Genomic DNA, 20,261 nt, shown 5'->3' on the forward strand with positions numbered 1-20,261 from the left:
AATACAAAAGCCTCCTCTTCATTGCCTGAAAATTCATGCTAGGATAACATAACAGCTTGCCAGTTTGCTGTCTTTCTCTTTTTGTACAGCAATGTTTGCGTGTACCACAGGAAGAGGGAATTAAGGAAGAAATGGTTTTAAACTGTTGTTCCTCCTTTGAGTACTGCCCTAACCTGGTTTGGGGAGGTGAAACTACAACTCAACTTCCGTGTATTGTCTCTAAAGTTCCTTCTCTACAGCTGCATTCAGTAACAGAAAACACCTGTGTTGTTCTGGTGAGATCTCAGGATGTGAGAAGGTGAACTAGACTATCGATAACGTGAACTCAGTACTGATCAAAGACTCCAAGAGCAGAGAAAAGTGCATGAAGAAACAGAAACTAAAGATGATACAAAAGAAAAGAAAGCTCCAGATTTGGGTTGTGGGTTTTTTTGTTGTTTATTTTTTAGGCTGAAACTTAAGGCTCAGATTTATTACACCCTTGTCCCAAATGCTATCCCATGTCCCAGTTTACAGTCCACAAAATATGTTGCACATGCTAGTACCTCAGCTCAGTGTAGATGTTTCGTTCAAGTCAACAGTTTTGTCCTGGCTTTGCAGGCAGGTTTTTCAGCTTGCACTAAAGCTTCAGGCTGCCCTGGCCACAAAGCATTTACCAGGTTGGCTTTCTGCCAGCCACACTCTGCACGTGATTGACACGTACCTTGAAGTGGCTTCTCCACTCAGCAAAACACAGGTTGAAAGTTGAACTCTGCAGCAATAGTGAAAGCAGACATGGTTATAAAAAAGCTGTCTTATGCCATACAAGATTTCTTGAGTGCAATTTTCATATCAATCGATTCTCAAGTTATTTTTAAGGGAAACCTCTTCAATACCTGTAGGAAGAAGCAAATTTGAGAGAGAAGACACTGAAGTGATTAGAGTGTCTTTTTGGCTTCCTGGTCCTCACTTTAAGCAGCAGCTTATTTCAGAGGGTACTTAATTTCCAGGAGAGGTGACTGAGGCAAGGGGACATAGCAAGTGGCTTTGCCATTTTGCAAGCTAATGAATTTGAACAATTCATCAAACTAAATCCGCATCTGCGTTTCATCAACAGAGCCCAAGTAACAGTCTCTCCCCCAAAAGGCTGTACTGATGAAACCCCAAAACCTCAAGGGCCCTGAAAAGCCCAGAATTGAAAGATGTGACATCTCCATTTAATACCTGCTGAGTATTAGACCAATAAGCACTCCCTACGGTCAATATTTCCACAAAAAATGTAATAAATGTAAAACTTAGTTTGAAACCTATTGACTATTTTCAGCCAAGTAAGGAGGTGTACACAGAACATATGCACAGATCTTGTCTCCATAGAAAACAGAGTAGTAATAATTGACCAGAATAATGAAAAAGATTAAATAAAAGAAGAAGTATAGTTATTACAGACCAGACTATAGAACTCAACAGGAATGAAAAGTTGGTTTCTTTGTGGTGAGTTTTAGGGAGTTCTGTTAGTTTGCTTGCTTTTAAGAACTAGGGGAAACCATGAGGTGTTACCCAGCAGATAACTACAGAATGAAGAATCATATAAAATTGCACTCTAATTCCAATGCAGCATAACAGACATAATGCCCAAAACACAAGGTTTCCAGCTTTACTTTCAGCTTTACTGGAAGCTTAAAAAGGTTTTCATCCGAAATCTGATGTCCACACATGACCAGTGCTACAACAAATTCAGCATGATGTGACACACTTCTAAACAAGTACAAACTTTATCTTGTACCACAATTAAATACACTGACCAACTGAAAACACATTTGCACAACTCATTAAATAAAAATTGCCTGAGAGTTCCACACTTCTTTCACACCATCAATTTTTTAAAATACTCTTTAGAGAGTATCTTAGAATATCCTCTTCCTCTTTCCAAAACTAACACTGCATATGACAGGAAGATGAAATTACTCAATGCTCAGTCTCAAATTCAGCTCTACAGTAACACGTTTGGTTTTATACGATAAAAGAAAAGAGCTACAGGCATAGTAAACTGAATTTCATATATTCAGCTTAGATTAAATACATAATTTTTCTCTACCTCTACTATACTGTTTTTCATTCCATACTATTAAAATTAAAGTAAGTGATGACAACATTAAATGCACAATGTGCCTTGTAAGCATCCGAGGGCCACAATGGGACATATGCGAGGTTAGATACTCAACAGAAACTTCAATCAAGAGTCTGAGGACACAGAAAAATTGCTTCATCTCCCACAAGATAACAGGCCAGTGTCTAGTGGAAGAAATGAGGCTCTAAAAGTCAGGACACTCCTCATGTTTTAGGCAGGGAGAGGAAAATAACTCAGAGCAGCTGTTCTGAGCAGCTCCAGCAAAACTGCCTTCAGAAGGACACATTACCTGAAAGGATACAGAAGGAACATGTAGCTTTAGTGACTCTTTGGGACATGTCGGCCCAGCTGTGGGGCTCATTAGCCATTATCACAAGCTATTTAACATGATAATGTAGGTAAGAAAGAATCTTAGGACAGAAAAACCCAAACATACAACAAAGAGAAAACCCAACTAAGCATAACTCTAAAAATACATTTTGATGTGTCATCTTTTTACAACTTTGAAAAGAAACTGTATTTTTAACCCTAAACCTTTACTTTGAACCAACCTGACCTCAGGACATCTGGTACACAAAAGGTACTGCACCATCAAGGACATGAAGTGTTCTTGTGATGCTCAACTCTCAGTTGAGTTCAAGGGTTTTTAGAGGATAACAGCACAATCATTTACTAAACTGTATGGGTCATGCAGGAATTGCATGGGTCATTGCAGGGCTCCAGGTGAAGAAGGTGTTTGTGTGACAAACCTTGGGCAGGCTACCTCCTTGGTACTCAGCAGTTTATTCTAAGCATGCCCAAACCTTAAGAGTCCTCCAGGAATTCTGCAGTGAACATGAAGATGGCATATGAGTCATCAAAACACAGGGCAGAAGAAGCTTTTAAATTCAGCTACAGACTGATTTGAGCTGACAGAGATGCCATTTTATTTTGGCTACCATAGAAAGTCATACTGTACTTTTGACCAAGATTTACATCTTTTTTACCATGAAGAGCTTTATGTTTCCAGTGGGTTACTGCCACGGTCCAGAAATGATGGTCAATTTAGAAAAAAAAATAAAAGAAAAAGGGAAATTTTTTATTTTAAGATAACATTTGGATTGTAGCAAAAAAATTATCCCAGAAACATGAATTTAGTGTACGTCAGTGTACACTGATGAGATAAATGCAGATATGTCTTTCTCCAGTCATATTTAATCTTGTTTAACATTGCTTCCTGAGGAGAATGACACAGCAATTGTAACAGCAGAAAAAAATCAAGGGAAGATTTCCTACCCCTGCCTCCAAGTAGTTTTTAAACTGATCATTTGGATCAACGTTTGTCTTTAGCACTAAGTTCCTTTCTGGGATACATAAACAAGGACATACAATTTTCCTCCCTGTAACACTTAATACACTTTCTAGAGGAATTTAACAGGTGTTGGCATCAAATGTTCAAGGACTCTGTGTAGACTGGTGGAGCACAGTGTACTGTTTAATCTGCCAGAAGAGGAAAATATCCAAATTATCCTGTTCTTGGTATTCATATCACATGCCTGGCAAAGAGCAAACCCGTTAACACACTCACTACCCATGAGCAGTGCTTAGTTTCCAACAGCAGATTCACATCCCAGCTGGTCAGGAGTTACTACCCCTCCCCTAGATGATTCCCCCACTGCTAGTCAAAACTCTTCCCCTTGATGCGGGGAAAGACTTGTCCCAATGACCTTGAAAACTATTATAATTTGAAATTATAAAACCTGGAGTTAGAACAATACATGTTGGATAAAGAGCAAAGATCAAAAAAGAACACATTGCTCATCAAAATAGACGAATGAGAACTTGACCGTTTGCCATTCCTCAGGAAAAAAATACCCCACAACAAAAGCAAACAAAATCAATAGGATCATCATTGAATCAAGCCCTGGGCAAAGATAAAAGCAGTTTTCAAGATTTTTGCAGTGTGTAGGAGCATAGGAAGAACCCAGCATAATAACCCATGCAAAGAAAAATCCCTGAGACAACTGAAGTACCTGACAGCTACAAATTCCCACAGAGATAACACCATAAAGTTGTAGTTTAATTCTTATCAAAGGCCCAGTCTACAGAGTCCCACATGCAATACCAAGGCACCTGAGAACAGGCAGGTCATGCCCCATTAAGGAAAATAGTCATAAGAGAAGGCACAGAAAACCCAGGGAAAAAGAACAAATAAAACTTGGGATTTTTTGAGTACCTAATTCTTCTACATTGGTGATTTCCTTATGTTGTGACTGGAAAACTTTTTATGCAAGTGTACAATCTTGCTGTCAGTTTTCCCTATTTCTTGGCTTCATTGCCCTATTCAACAGAATTATTAATACACAAATTATGCACAGTAACATCTATAAATGGAGTAACATTTAAAATTAGGGAGTAATCATAAAGCAAGATATGTATCTTTTAAACCAAGGTTTTGTTTGGACAGTGACAGAACTTGCCATAATGCTTCAGTCACCTGTATCTGAAATCTGTCCTGTAAAAATAAGATGCCTCAAATCATTAAAACACTGCATGTTGCGGAATATAAACTAAAATTATTTTCACTCGCCATCTGAGAAGTGCTTGCTATTTATACTGCATCATAATTCTGATGCATACTCTCCACCTTAAAAACACATAAATATATTTGGCATTGGAATAAAAGGGAAAAAAGGTTGCAGTGTTCCAACTCCTTTAATAATACTGATGAGATCACATTAAAACAAACAACCCCCTGTCAGACAGACAGGGGAAATTATTAGCACTGTTAAATGAAGCCTTGATGGAGTAGTTCTTTGAGAAGCTAAAAATCTCAGGACTTTTGAAGGTGACACATAGTCATCTACCCGCCAAACATTCAGAACAGCATCCTCCCAGGCAAGAATTCACAGCATTGAACTGAGAGTGTTGAAACATGCTGCTATCCTGGATGCTATGTTTGCTTTTTCCTCATCTACAGTGAAGAACACAAGAGGCAAAGCTATCACTCTGATCCAAACATGAGAAAAACTTACTTTAAACACAACTTTTTTCTAACATGAGCTCTTGGAAACTGATTGCAACTAAGCCCAAATCCACAAGGGTGCCACTTTAATTTACAACTGCTCCTTTACCTTTCCCCTCCTCCCATTCCCTATTTAAATCAAATAAAGCAAACTGCCAGGGCCAGAAAAAAACAAAGACATCAATTTGCACAAAAACATCTCACTGCTAGCACCAAGTACAGCAGGCTTCTTTCACTGTGTCCCACCTCAGACCCAGCCCAGTAGGACTGGCAGCAGATGCCAGCTGAGGAAACATAGGAAACAGCATGGAGATAAAAACTCCTCTGAACTTCTGATAAGTTCAAATTTTAGGACTTTGGTTTGCATCACCTCTGTTCTCCATTGCAAGCTGTTTTAAAATAAATATACTTAATTTGTTTTTTGGCAGACTCAGACCATTAGAGGGTTAATGTTGTCTGTAGCTAGATGAACCTCTTCCTGAAGAAATACGGAAAAGCCATCTCCACTTCCAGAATGAGAAGACAGCCTTTTCCAGAGGATGAAAATGAGACATACCCAAGCAGATTTATCATGAGTCACAGCCCAAATCTGGTGTTTCAAGAAGTACAGTGCAGTTCCAAAATGTATAAAGACTGGCAAAACAGAGAGTAAATCAAATGTGAATTTAATGATAAGTGGAAGTATTAAATGACACTGTTGTTAGTAGGATGCATCTACTTAAAAACAGTAAACAAATTGGATCAATATTCAATGCTCCCAGAAAGCAGGATCTGCTCCTACAACATGCAGCAAAAATAACTTGACAAGCTTCCATGAAATCTAGTATAAGATAACATATGACACTTCTGTCAGCAAAAAGGCCTTTTCATGGTAAAATACTAGAAGACAACCAAATACAGCCTCACTGACACTCCACTCTCAGGACTGCAGATGACCAATACACAATACCTGAGGTCATGCAAGAAAACCTTTAATTCTTACATGAAATGGGAAGTCCTTTCCCCAATTTTATCTGCCCTTCAATTTTTAATTTTTTTTTGTTTATGTTTTTTTGGTTTTTTTTTTTTAATTTTTTTTTAGGGGGGAAGTATGTTTAGTACCCACTGCTTGAAAATGCAGTGAAAGAGAGCAGAGCAACAAGCAAATGGCTTTGCAAAATCATCTCAGAGGGTTTGGCTGTAAAGCAAGAAATTGGGGTTAGCTCTGTTGATAGCAGAAAAGTGAAATTAAGAAATTCACCTTCTTTTGGAGGTCACTTTCCATACCTTTAGATTATGTTTCTGTTTTAAACATTCAGCCCAGACCTATGCTGAACCAAAGAGCCAAATGTAAGTATCCTACACCTGAAACAGTAAGAAGCCTCCACTCCTGTTTACCACACTTCAGCAGGTGAAGGAGCCTGCTCTAATCACCTAGATTAACTTTGTAAAGTTGTAAAGTACCAAATGAGCATACTTCATGATTCAATGGTTATCATTTTTACTTTCTTTGTCTTAACTGCTGAGTTGCCTGATTATATACATTTGATTTTAAAGATTCAAAGTTATTGAAGCAATTATTTTAAAAGTTATCAACCCCTCCTGCTTTCCATAACTCAACTACATACCATGTCTCAATTTCAATTTTTCTCCTCTCTTTATGTTCAAAGAGCAAATAAAATTCAAAACAAAGCTCTCTGACTTTAAATCCAGATTTGTTAAAATCATGAAAATAATCTTAACAATTACAGAAATCTACAGAGAAGGTGAAAGGCCTCATCTTAAAGTTACAAACAACCATTCTTTGCTGGTACTAAGTAACCATGTAAGAAATTAGGAAGGAATACAAATCCAACAACATTGAACACTGGATTATGCAACATATGTTAGTTATTAGCTTAAGGATATTGCTGAATATAAAACATTCAGTAGAGATTTGACACGTCCTGGCAGTTAAACTCCAGTGTTCATGTCCAAGATCCAGCATCATTATCCTGCAGCTGGCTCTATTTCTTTGCACTGTCCCATAGAATTTGGGTTTTACAGTCCCAGGGTTACTTCTGGAAAAATATTAGAGGGCTAGAAAGCAAACTGAGGTTATACCATCAAAGCTTCACCTAACAGAACACTTATTTCACAAAGCCATCTAGCTAATCAGTCCAGTCAAAAACTAAAGTATTTTTTCCCTGAAAAATTATAGCTTTACAAATATTTGAAGTACAGGCGCGTCATTTTACACTGCTGCATTGTATCTGGCGTGATATAAAGGCCTTTCCAATTTTTAAACACATCTGATGATGAAGGTGTCCCAGGTGTATGCAGTGTGAGAGTGAAAACCAGGCCTCCTACTACTGATTTTTTAAAGTCATCAAACATCAGGACATGTGTTCCTCTGAAAAGTCCCACAAGATTCTGCTGCTTTTTAAATGTGACAAATTTTTTCCCATGTAAATTACTGTTTTATAATTTGCCTTAAAAAAAAAAATCAAAAGCCTGGAAGCCATCTGAGCTGTTAAAAATTAATGAACAGAGGCCTTTTAGCTCTAACTTTATACTTAAATATCAATAGGTCCTCTGTGAAGGATTTGATCAATTTGAGGAGAATTGATGGAAGCTGCCCACACAGCCCCTTCTTACTGAGTGTAAGTGTACCTCAGTAATTGTAGGAACACCCGCTCCCTTCCACATGATGCACAAGCAATGCTTTCACTGCGATTCTCTGAGCTCTGGTGGAGAAGCACTTGCAGGCATATCCTTGTCAGGGAAGCAGGCAAGGTTCTTCTCCCCTAACCCTCAACACACACACACCACACACTTATGTGTAAATGCTTAGGTAATAAATCATGAATAAGGACTTGAACTGGGAACTTTACCTTTCGTATTGCTCAAATAACAATGCTATGCAAGATGTTTCAAGAATTAAATTATATATGATAGGCTGAAAGCAATCAGGGTAGAAATACTACACTGGAAAAAAAAAAAAACCATCACACATACTCGTATCTATCCTCCAAACCAGGCAAATAATACACACCACTTTTAATTTTAAAAAATGGGGATCATTTCTCAGCCCCTTGTTTCCATCTCTCCCAGCAACACCCACACAGTAGTTACATATAGCAAAGTAAAAAAATTTTAGGACTGTTTCCACCTTCAAGGAAAGCAGGCAAATCAGAAGTAAAAACAAAGCACGAAAATAAATCAAATTTAATTAGAACAGCATTCCTTCTTTCCTTCCAAGCCAAGAACTGCAGTGCTATGTTTTAGGACCCCTTCTGTATCTGCTGGGAAAGAAGAACAGAGTAGCTGCAAGCTCCTGGGCCAGTCCACGAGTTGTGCGTGCAAAGATGTGACACTGCCACGGCATTGCCTCTCCATCCCAAGCACGGACCTGGGAGCAATGCAAGCGCAGCACTGCCAAAAGCTTCCTTCATCATGATTACTTCTTCCTGCTGGGATACATTCCAACTCTGAATGTGTAAAATTGGTTGAAAAATACCCTTTGCAAATGTATCAACTGCAGCGTAACAATTCTTGCTTGTGACACAGACGCACACTAGAGTAGCCAGCAGCTGACACTCAAGTACTTCACCCATCACCATCAGCATTCCTGCAGAGGCATACAACAAAATCTGAGTCCTAGTGTAAAAATACCAAATCCTACACATTCCCAGCTGCAGGTGAGCATGACCAGTAAGGGAGCCAACAGCATTAGCCACGTAAAAATGGATACATGGAACTTACTCTTTTAAGTTTGTTCTACACAGAATTTCTGTCCTCTCCATGGCCAGCTGAACAACTGAATCAACTTATTTTATTCACTCACTGGAGATGCCCAGTCACAAGATGTTAGTTCTGCCAACTGGGCTCAAATACAGACTCAGGAGGACACGTCTCCAGGGCTGACATGATCTGGATCTGTCACTATGCCTCCTAATTCCCTTTGAATTTCACTCCAGCTCAGGAAGCCTGGAGCTGGCTATAAGCAGGACCTCATGCCAAACAGAAGAGGCAACATCCATGCTTTGCATGGGATGGCTCCTACATTAGGGAAGAGCTGTCCTGGAGGATATCTAAAAATTTCCTACTGAAAATGAAGGTTTCTCTTTTTCTCTCTTTCTTTCTCTCTCTCTCTCTTCTTAAATTTAGTATCATTGCTAGTGATCAACAAAGAAAACAGCAACAATGAAGACTACTACACATCAGTTAGTCAAGAAGAGCACTAACAGTCAAACAAGCAGCAGCAAAATTCTGGTTCCTACAGAAAAGCTGGTCAGCAACTCTAGGTATAAGTGGCCCACGTTTCAGTCTGGCTCGTCCCAGCTCAGCATATTCCATCAGCCAGAGACACTCAAAACAAAGCTTTCAGATTCCTCTGGTGGGTGCCTTACCATGCAGTTAAACAGGTTCAAGCCAGTAAAAGATATAAGTGAAAGATGCATTTGTATTAAAAATCCCCAAACCTGACCTGCCAGTGCCACCCCATAAAAACACTACCATTGGTAGCTGTGCAGTTTAAACTCAGTCTCTACCATTACCCATTTTTTGAGCTGGTACCTACCTGTCCGTTAACTCCAGAGTGCTGTGGTAATACAAGAAAATCATGTCCAGGGTAAAGCCTGCAAAATTATTTCAGCAAGGTCAGTGACAGTCACAACTGGAATTTACAGCCTACTTTTTTTCCAGAGATCACTTATCTAGACTTCACAACAAATGAGAGCAAAAGAGGAATGTCATTAGTGAAGTCAGCAGAGAGCTGGCAGGGATGCAACTTTGTAGAATTAAACAAAACAAAATACTAAATAATCAGGTCAAGCATCCAGTACAAAAGCTGGGTAACAGTGTACGTACTCAGTCAGCCAGCTATTAAGAAAAGTTCCTTAGATAAAAATGCCAAGTTTCCTTTCATAATTCCTGTTTTTTAATTGGCTTTTAAAATAGGTATTTCAAAAGTAGGCATACATTTTTTTGTAGCAATTCCTTTTTTGTTGTTTTCTTAAATGACCTAGGGGATCGTGGTGATGGCAACAGGATTCTCCCTAGGAAATGTAATAATTTCTGAAATAATCTTAGATGATGTGGTATTCCCCAGAAAACACAGAAAAGAAAGATCTACTGCCACAGTCCTGTGGTCAGTATTAACATCTGCTAGCATACAAATTCCAGATAAAAATACACCTTTCTAATAGTTTCAGAACCCCCAGATTAAGATTTCTGTAATCAGCATCAAACACTAATTGAGCAGGGAGGCCTACAAACAGTGCTATTAAAATCACTCTCTAGAATATGGGGAAAAGTAATATACAGTCGAGAGATCTAAAAAAGCAGTGTAATTAAATATTATTATAAACTTCTAAGCAAAAGAGACCAAATATTACACTACCAAGAATGATATCTTGAGTATCACAAACACAGCCCAGGACAGTGCAGCAGAGCTCACTGCCTGTGACTTCCCATACCAGCAAGGACGGAGGCTGTCTGCAACCATTGGGTGCATGAGGCTGTGGGCAAGGGGAGATGGAGCAGCATCAAAGAAAAAAAGTGCATTACATAAAGTAAGCATCTATCCTGAGAAAGGGCTATGAAAATGCATGATTCTCACACCTCTAAAAAATATTCAGAAGCAAAAAGATGCACCTGCTTTGAAGTAATGTCCTTCTCTGTGATGCACTCAAATTCTTTGCACAAAACCTACATCATGAACTCTTTACTCTGAAGGTAATGATTTTGTAAAGGAGATAATACTATAAATAACAAAAAACAAGAAACAGAACTTTTCATTAAATACCAACACTCAAAACCAAGCAAATTTCAGTTGTATCTGGATTGCCAACTGTGATCAGAACATTTACAACATTCCCTCACATCACAAAGGAACTTTAGAAGAGAAAGGATTTGGTTCATCCACCTGCTTTTCCAAAGGATGATGGGTGAATGAGAAAGTGCTCTCAATCCGGGGCTCCTCTCCACATCTGCCACTCCTGAAAAGAGGAAGGTCTAGGCTGGAGCAAATAGGAAAAAAGAGTGGCCCTAATATGAAGACAGCCTTAATTGGTGTAGTCAGGATGATTCATCCTTGACAGAGAAAGCATCACTTCATTTTTTTGTTAACATAACAGCATGTCAAAACATAAGGCTTTACTAAGGTCTTGGGTTGGAACGTAAATGTGTGTAGAAGTGATAGCCACCTGAAGCAGCTGAGATACTCTGTCCATGCAAGGAAGACTGGCTGCACAGGCAGCACACCCTGAGGGATAGAAGGGAAGAAGAGACCCTGTCAGGACAAGGAAATAAAAAGAAAAATATTTTTAAATGAAACAAACTCCCTGTAACGAGCAAAGTCTTGAAGAGGACTTGAGTTTTGTAATTTCTGTGGTTTTATTTGAGGCAATACATTAGTGTCCCATGCAGTGACTCCACCTCATTATGTATCCCATCAATAAAATTGAAATTTGACCATGTACCCACAACATATATATATATATATATATTTATTCATAAAATATTTATAATTTTTAATTTAAAATTTATTTCTATATTATATACATTTTCTACTATTTTCCTTCCTGTACCCCAAGGGATCATCTTGCACACCCCATTTTGGAAACCACTGGTCCAATAGAAGGAGCTTTACAAAAAAACATTTACTGAAGAGGTTCCAAAAGACATCACATCTTAAGATGAAAATGTATCTAACAAGGCACCTACTTCCTAGAGACATACCAGTTTTTCCATAATTTCTGCACAGAAACACTGATCCCACAGAGATTTTCCCAGGATGTACCCATAGGCAAAGCCAATGTTCTCCAGATCACCAAAACTAGAGAACATTCATGTATCTCCTCTTCAATACTGTCTAAACAGCTGGAAAACAGAGTTCCTTTTAGGACCTATACCCAGGCTCCCAAAGCACAGGTTTCTGGGGTTTGACTCCCTGCAATGCTACACTCAAAATGAAATACTGGACCAGAATTTTTCCTGCAAAGGGACAGCACCCACAAGCCAGCCACTTCTATTTAGGGGAAAAAAAACTCACAACAACCAACAAAAAAACTAACAAAAAATCCCCACTGACAAAAAAACCCACAACATATATGCAGAGACCACGTTTGAAGTGCTGTATCATTGTATTCATGTTTTTCCAGAAAACCAAAATCCTCACTTAGCTCCTTTTTCTCTGGGTTTACAGATGATGATTCTGTTTTAAAATTGTATGTTCCTTTCACACTGGATTTCACTAGCTACAGCTGTACTACACAGTCTCTCACTGAACCATATAATTAAGTTATATCTTCAGCTGACTACATAAATTGATCTTCAGATGCAGTAACTGCATGTGCAGACTGACATTCTGGACATGCACAGCTAGTCTTGGCTGTACCCTGCTTCCACTGAAACAAATGGCAAAGCTTCCTTTAACTCCACAACTGAAAAACTCTTTTTGTAGAAAAAAGCACAGAAACCCTAGTCATAAAAACAAGCTACCAGTACTAATTAAATACCTTCAGGAAACAGAAGTAAATTCAGTGAAAGCTGCTGGTGAACAGCAATTGATGATCCTGGGACAAGTCCCTGACTGTTGCAGAGAGCTGTGTCTACATGGTTAATGCACAGGGAAGTAATGAGCCCTGCAATGCATTAGACAGACCCAAGAATGGGGTTCACCCAAGATTTCAATGTCTTTAGCAGTGTTTACAACTTATTTTCATAACTATTTTGCTTCATGACAATAAAAGGCTGTTTTAGTTCTTTGTTTCAGACTATTTACACTAACAACAATTTGAAGAAATTAACAAGAAATTAACATTTTGAAGACATAAGGATGCCTTCTAAATTTTTCAGTTGGAGAATAGACAAATGACCCTTTTGGACAAATTGAACTCTCAGATAAGGATTCCGTCTCAACTATAAGAATGTTCAAGTTTAAGCAGAATGTTTTTCTTTTAAATAGTTATTACAGATATTTGCAAGTCATGTAATCTAATAGAAGCCTCTCCATAATAAGCAGTCCTGACTCATGAATTTACTTCCTGTGGCATACTATAAGTCTATTCCTGCTTTCACAGACCAGGTACATTTTTGAGTTCTAGGAACAGCCAGAAAAGTGTTCAGGTCACTTCACTGAAATATTTATTAAACTTACACAAAAACCAATTAAGTCATATCTTGATTAATGTTTCTCTGTGGCATGTATTCTTCTTAAAAAGAATTTGAAAATATTATTCCCAGTATCTTGAATGAGTAAAGAGATCTTTTTAAAATAATTTCTAAACTAGGCTGAGATCAAGTGGCTGTACACACGACATAAATCTGAAAATCCTGTCCCAGGTCTCTGCAATATCAAAGTGATAAATCCTAATGGGTTCTGGACTTCTAAGGTATGAAAGATACATTTCACCCCCACTTCATGAGAGACCAGAATAGACTTCTGAGTCTATTCACCAATTTTCCAGCACTACCCCAGTCATCTAGGAATGGTATTACAGCAGTTGTTCCGAGCTCAAAGCTTTCAGGGTTTCTTGGGATCTCAAGGCAAGAACAAGGCATCATGAGGAGGATATGACCTTTCTAAACTAAACCCAGGAAAAGGCAAATCTCAAAGCATGGCAGGATTGGCAGCTCTTGTAGTGATGTTTTTTTTAACAGCCTTGAAGAGATTTGGAGAACTGCACCAGAGCACCAAACAGCATGGCCCAAACCCCTCAGTCAGTCCAAACAACTGTGGCATTTGGCTTGAAGCCCGTGCCAAGGCACCACTCGGCAGCACAAACTGCCTACAGCAAGAGCCTTGTGCCTGCAAGGCATCACTGCTGACTTGGTTGTGCCAGTCACCGGGCTGCCTTCCTGTTTGGGTGCATCACCTTAAAGTTATTTTAATGCATACCACATGGCCACTCATTCTTTCCCTGTTCTGCATCCACTTGCTTCCTCTTCTCTCCTGTGTTTAATGACAGCAACTCCAGTCTCCTCCTCCACCCAGCCTGCCTCAAAGGCTTGCAATAGCATTAACAGAACAGTTTTTAGCGCTTCATCTCAGCTCATTTCTAATTTTGCTCCTATAGCTCTGCATTGTACTGTTCCTCTGTGTCTTTCTGCTTTTGCTATCTCATCATATGTCTGTTGCCAGGCAAAGTGCTTAACTTGTGCATTGCAGTTTGAGGGGCAAGCCCTCCACCCTTAAAAGTGAGGTGGGATAAATAGATGCAACTTCTTTGCAGCAAAACATCTCCTTTCAGCTGGTGCAGCACCTGAAAAGTACTGCTGAGGAAGCCTTAAGAGACAAACCAGTTCATTTGCCTTTAAAAATGACAGGTTGCAACAGCTCTGGAAGAGTTTTCCAGCACAAACTGAACAAAACCAGAGATTAGCAAATCAATCCAGCAATCACCAGCTATCAACCCAGCCTGTGGATCACCCCCACATAACAGCTGCTTGCCACACTTGCACCCTTCTGTCAGCAACCACAGCGTTAGTCTCACCCATGGGCCTTTCCTGGTCACTGATGCCAACAGTTTTCTCCTCTCATCAGTTCTTCAATTGAGCATAAACAGGGCACAACTCTTGGGCTGGGCAGGGCCTTCTACCTTCTCCAATCCCCACGATAAACACTGGTATCAGGGTAGCATTCATTCCAGTGTTAAGGACACTCTTAACACTCCCTTAAGGAGAGGGAAAACATCTGTACACAAGAGCACAGACAACACATGCAGTTACTGAGATGGTTTCCAGCCACCGATGACCATAAGTCAAATCCTCAGCCACCAGTGTCACCCCCACCCTCCTAAACACCTCCCAGCACCACTTTCCTTACACTGTCCTTTTCAAGTTAGTTGTGGCTCTTTTGGTCACAACTCAAGAGATTCTTCCAATCACTTTTACTAAAACAAGAGATACAATGACAAAACAAAAAAAGGGGCGGCTTTTGACTTTTTAAAAAGTCAATTGTGATTAGTCCTCCAGCACTGCAACACACCCCATGTTCACACACCAAATGTAACACTGTGCTACCACACTATGATTTAGTATGCCCAGCCAACCAGTTTCAAGTCCACACTGGAAGATTCAGCACCCCAAGAACAGGGAAGGTCCCTAAAGAACATGAGCTGCCTCACATGAGCCACACCAGTGACAGCAGACAGAACACCACTTAGGGCACAATCAACATTACACTCCTGTATAGCTTTGGGACTTTAACATGAGGTCACATACATCCTCCAAACTCATGATTAAACACTACATAATTGCAATACATTAGGAAGAAAAATAAAACCAACAAAAACCCCCCACTGAGGTTTAATGTACAGTGCCTAGAACAGATGGTACCACATATGCAAAACATTCCTTTTTTCTAAGCTGATTTTCCAGGTAATTCAGGTATAAAATAATTATTTCCCAGGTTTCCCCATCTTAGTAAAATTTTCACTTGCACAGGTCAAAGTGATAAATACATATCTGGAGAATTATTTTCTCCTATTTGAAAGTCAAACCACCTTTGTACGAGACTAATGATATGCACATAGAAGAGATTTATTTTTTCAGAACCTCTACCTCCAAGTCATATGTATTTCCAAAGACTCACATTTTCAAACAATTAAATCCAAAGAAAAGCCACTTAACTGACTTCAGCAGATGTAGAATTAAACCCTAAGGTAATAATTCATATGAACAATCGATTTTTCACACGGACTGCAAGCTGAGATACCTCAATAGTTATCACACAAAAAAGGCTAGTCCTCCAACCCCCATAAAGTCACATCCCAGCTCTTTTGTGTGGAGGCAAAGAATAGCGAGACAGCATAGAAAAGTACAGCAATATCTGTGTCTTAGATTGTATACACCAACTTAACTATACTGGTGTAACCAAATTTTTAAAAGGCAAGGTTAGACTTGTAGCTTTTCTGGAATTTAGTGGTCCCATGAATGTCAAATCCTCCTGACAAAGATCAGATTTCATTGAATATCCCTGATGTCCAGACTTCAAAGGAAGTTTGGCAGAATTAAACTTTCAGATCCTTGCTACTACGTTGTATTAGATGATGGATGTCATCACCTCTGGTTAATTTTGATAAAAGGACTAGAACATTCAGTATGGATTTTAGTGTATATTTTGTCAGGTTGTTTTTAAAGTCTAAGGGTTCTGAGTGCTCCATGGAACACTTGCTTTTGAAACCAAATGAAACATCAGTGTTGTAATTCTTCTACATGCTCCACAAGAAATGAGTACTACAACTAAAAAGAAAAAACACTCTTAGCAAAATTGTTTAGGCTTCTAGTTAGCTGATGCCTGAGTTCAGAAGTAAATGGTCCAAATCGCATTCTGGAACATAAAGTACTTTAGCAGAAATAATTACAAAAAATTATCACTAACTTTTTATTTCTGTTCATTACAGGTTTTTTTGGCTTTTCTTGCACTTTTATAACTTCATTTCTAATTTTTTACCCTGAAGAGGAGGGAGACAGCAATCTCTGCATTTCCTTAACACCATAAACTAGGACCCAAACTGAGCTCTCTTCCCCCCTTATGTTGTGGCATGTAAAGCATCTTTTCACTTAAAACCACTAGTCCTATAATCAATATTTTTAAATGCCCAGTCTAAGAAGTTATAAAAAGATTTCCATTAAGAATTGATTATACTTCAACACAATGCTAAAAAAATCCCACTTATTTCTGGTAAGTTTTATTTTTGCTCTGCAGTACCAACTGGCCCTTGCTTTAGCACATTAATAATTAGGAACCAGGCCACTGATGCCCTCATGAAGGTCAATAGAGAGCTTCATTGTTTCCTCTTCATTTCAGGAGACTGGAATGATAGCAGCAGAAATGATGAAATCTGGTTTCTCTCATCCTTGTGCCCCTTGAAGCACCACAACACCATGCTTGTCTCTGTCCCTGATATCACCATAGTTCCTGTGTTCTCCCCTTTTCTTATTAAACAAATCTTCTAAGATTATTTCCAGCTCCTCCTGCACATCCTTCCTTTCAGGGGAAGAGTCAGCTTGTGTAATGCCCAATCCCCAGCTAAGAATCTGCTAACCCACTGGCCAATACACCCACTCTGACTGACAACCAGGACTGGCCAAAGAGAACAGATAAATCAAGATATTTTCAAAAAGTCTGAAAGTATTCACCTTGGAGCCTTACTCCTTGGATAAGTTTGGCTTGGAAATTTTCCTCTGCAAACTTCAAGCTATGAATCTACCCCTGAGAGATGTGATAAACAAGTGTGCATCTGTCCTTCAATTTTGACTTATTTTGTCCATAGAGTTATGTGGGGGTTTCTGTTTGATCTGTAAAATCAGTTTCCCTTTAATACATATTTTGAATCAGGCAAAGGATAATACACAGATCTTTTTACCCCAATTATGGTATTTTCAACTCCAGTAATCTAGAATAACATAATGAAAAGAAAGAGACTCGTAATGAAAATACTACTTTTTACAATTAAAGCACAAACGTAAGATAAGACCAAGCAGAGCAGGCAAGTTAAAATGTCAACCCTGCCTTGAACCAGCTATCCTGACTGCACATGTGAGGTCTTAAAGAGCTGATTCACATGGTCTGTCATATCTTGTTGGAAGCTTGTCTAAAACATATACCCATATAAAAATATTTACAAACACAGATATATTTTATATATCTATAAATATATTCTAATACTTACATTTATATTTAGAGAGAAGGAGACAGACACACAGAAATCTCTACACTGTTTCTGACAAGGAGTCATTACTTTCTGTATACGTGAAATTTAGCAGGCTTCTCTTTTCATTGCTTGTGTTATGAAATGATATGTAAACATTAAACTCAAATAAGGAACAATAAATTCTATTAATACAGTCACCTCACAATTAAGTATTTATGTAGATACTGCAGAAAGCTCATAGATATTTTATAACTCCTTGGGGGCTGAATAAAATTAAATCAAAGGGAAAAGGAAATGTGGTGACGCAAATGCTCGCCTTTAATTAAACAGAATTAATCAAAATAAAAGTCATTTTCTAGTAGTCAAAGCAGCACTAGGGTAAATATGACGATATAGTAAATAGCCCAGCAGAAATACAAATGCTCCAAGTACAGGCACCCCCTAACGAAAATGAGGTTTTTCCAAGACTGTAAACTGCCAAAGATGGGCTTTCGCAGAACCCTTTTTGGGTATTTTATAGAGCAGCTGTGAGAAACTATCTTCAAGATCCACTTTTAAATTTCAGCCTTGTTAGTTTGAAGCCGTGGGCTGCTGCTCTTTGGAAGTGAGAAGGCTGCCCCTTTGCAAGGGGCAGCGCTGCAAACATCACTGTCACCACATCACTCCCCGCTGCTCCCCGGGGCTATCCTACACCGCCGGCTTTTGCAGCTCCGTCACCAGGTACGAGCACTGCCTAGCACACCTATTTTGTATGCACACACGTGGCATCTGGGAGTTCAGCCACTGCTCAGCTAATTGGCTACCTGCTTAATTACAACCCCAGCCAAGATAATGTTTTCTAAATGGGTGAAAGTGCAGAGCATCTCCACAGCTACTAGTAAGGCTGTCACAGTCTGATTAGAGTGGTGTAAGAACCATCAAGTAGTTAAACGTGGAAAACTGCAGCCAAGTGCTGTAACCAATATAGCCAACAGCTATGACAGTACAAGTATTCTAAAATGTATACTTATACGTTCTGGAGCCAGAAAAGCTAATTATCTGCTCAGACCTCTTAGGTACCACAGATCCTGATGCGTGGCTGAAATATCTCAATATCAACATCACTCATTTGTATTTCTATAAGTATTTGGTGTCTCTGGAGTGTTCATGTGAAAGTTAGGAGCACAAGATAGGAGCTTCACTCATTTCCCTGATGGAGCACTGAATTACCCACCATGCCATGGAAGATTTGTGCTTCATTTTTCATTTGAATTAACCAGGCCTCAGCTATTTTTCTGCTTTTCTTCACTAGATACAAGAGTTCCTTTTTTTCCATGAATATTTTCATAAATCTAATCAGTTCATTTCTCAACCTTTTTTTTTTTTTCAACCAGGTAGGTTACATCCAAGTCTCCTGCTCTAAAATGCTTTTTTAGTCGAACTTCCACAGCCCCCTTCCTCACCCTGCAGCTTTTCTAACATTCTTTAAAGAATACTGACACCAAAACATCACCCAGTGCCCATGCAATGTGATATGCAGAGGTAAAATCTTATTCATCCTGCAGTTCTGGGGCACATTAGAGATACATCAGAGAGATATGGCCAGATTGCCTGGAAAGCACAGTGTGTCTTCATAGACACCTCAGCTTAAAAGCAAGGCTCAAGCTATCAAAACCCCAAAGGCTTCAGCTCTGCCCACTTATGCCAAGGAGTGATTAACCGCTAAAACCTTCTGCATTCTCTCTTCTTCTGCTCTCTCCTCTTTCAAAGCACACTCGCTTGTTAACCTCATGCTTTGACAGAGTGGAAAGTCTCCACTGGAAGTGACTTGCCTTGTCCTGCATCTACTCCCATTGGGTGTGTCCCTGTAGCTTTCCCTTCTCATCCCAAGAAGTGTGATAGCCACCTCAAATTTTGTCAAGGTGACTTCAAAATACAGTACTAAGTTGCAAGCACTGTGTCTGTACTCTGCAGCACGGAAATTTCAAAACTGGAGAGAAACCCGGTAAATCAAGTCTGTGTTATTTTTAAAGACTTCCCGTGCTAGCTGCAGTCTCTGCAGATTTATAAAACCATTTGGCAGCATGCTACACACCAGTAATTACCAGAGCAGGAAACGCTCAATAATACAGAAATAATTCATTGTCATTACAGATACACAGTATGATGTGAAGATAGAGAGATTTCTTTTAACCCTTTCCTTTATGTACCAGACAGAGAAACAAGGAGCCTTTACCCCAAATAAAAGAACTGCATGAAACTCTCCCCACTGCACTCCTCCCTGCTAAAAAATGCCACCAGGCTATCAGGGAGACTCCAAAGCACCCTTTGGGGGCAGCTATCAGACTTGTCCAAGCTTTCAGTCCTGGAATAATGGGCAATTATGCAAAACAGATACTTTGCCAATGTGGACCAAAGAGATAAAAGGGCCAAATTCAGCCCTGTAACAAAGCAGCAGCAATGCTCTCGGCCTTCAAACACTGCAAGGGTTTATATTTAGTTTTTAAACAAAGCATTAGATACATTGCAACCTTCGTATAAAATGATC

The 20,261-nt window shown here is 39.2% G+C and overlaps 1 protein-coding gene across 2 annotated transcripts in view; it reads right to left on the minus strand.

The window, feature by feature from the left end:
• PPM1H (protein phosphatase, Mg2+/Mn2+ dependent 1H) overlaps positions 1–20,261 on the minus strand; it is a 133,847-nt gene that overhangs the window by 94,311 nt on the left and 19,275 nt on the right. Inside the window, exon 3 of one of the 2 annotated variants that reach the window (XM_068998283.1) lies at positions 9,652–9,709. The exons of the other annotated variant lie outside the window; for it this stretch is intronic. Within the exon in view, the coding sequence (XP_068854384.1) occupies positions 9,652–9,709 (58 nt within the window). The remainder of the gene's footprint in view (positions 1–9,651; positions 9,710–20,261) is intronic. 2 annotated transcript variants of the gene reach the window in all.

This window comes from Aphelocoma coerulescens, chromosome 1A, assembly GCF_041296385.1.
Source record: "Aphelocoma coerulescens isolate FSJ_1873_10779 chromosome 1A, UR_Acoe_1.0, whole genome shotgun sequence".
NCBI lineage: Eukaryota > Metazoa > Chordata > Aves > Passeriformes > Corvidae > Aphelocoma > Aphelocoma coerulescens.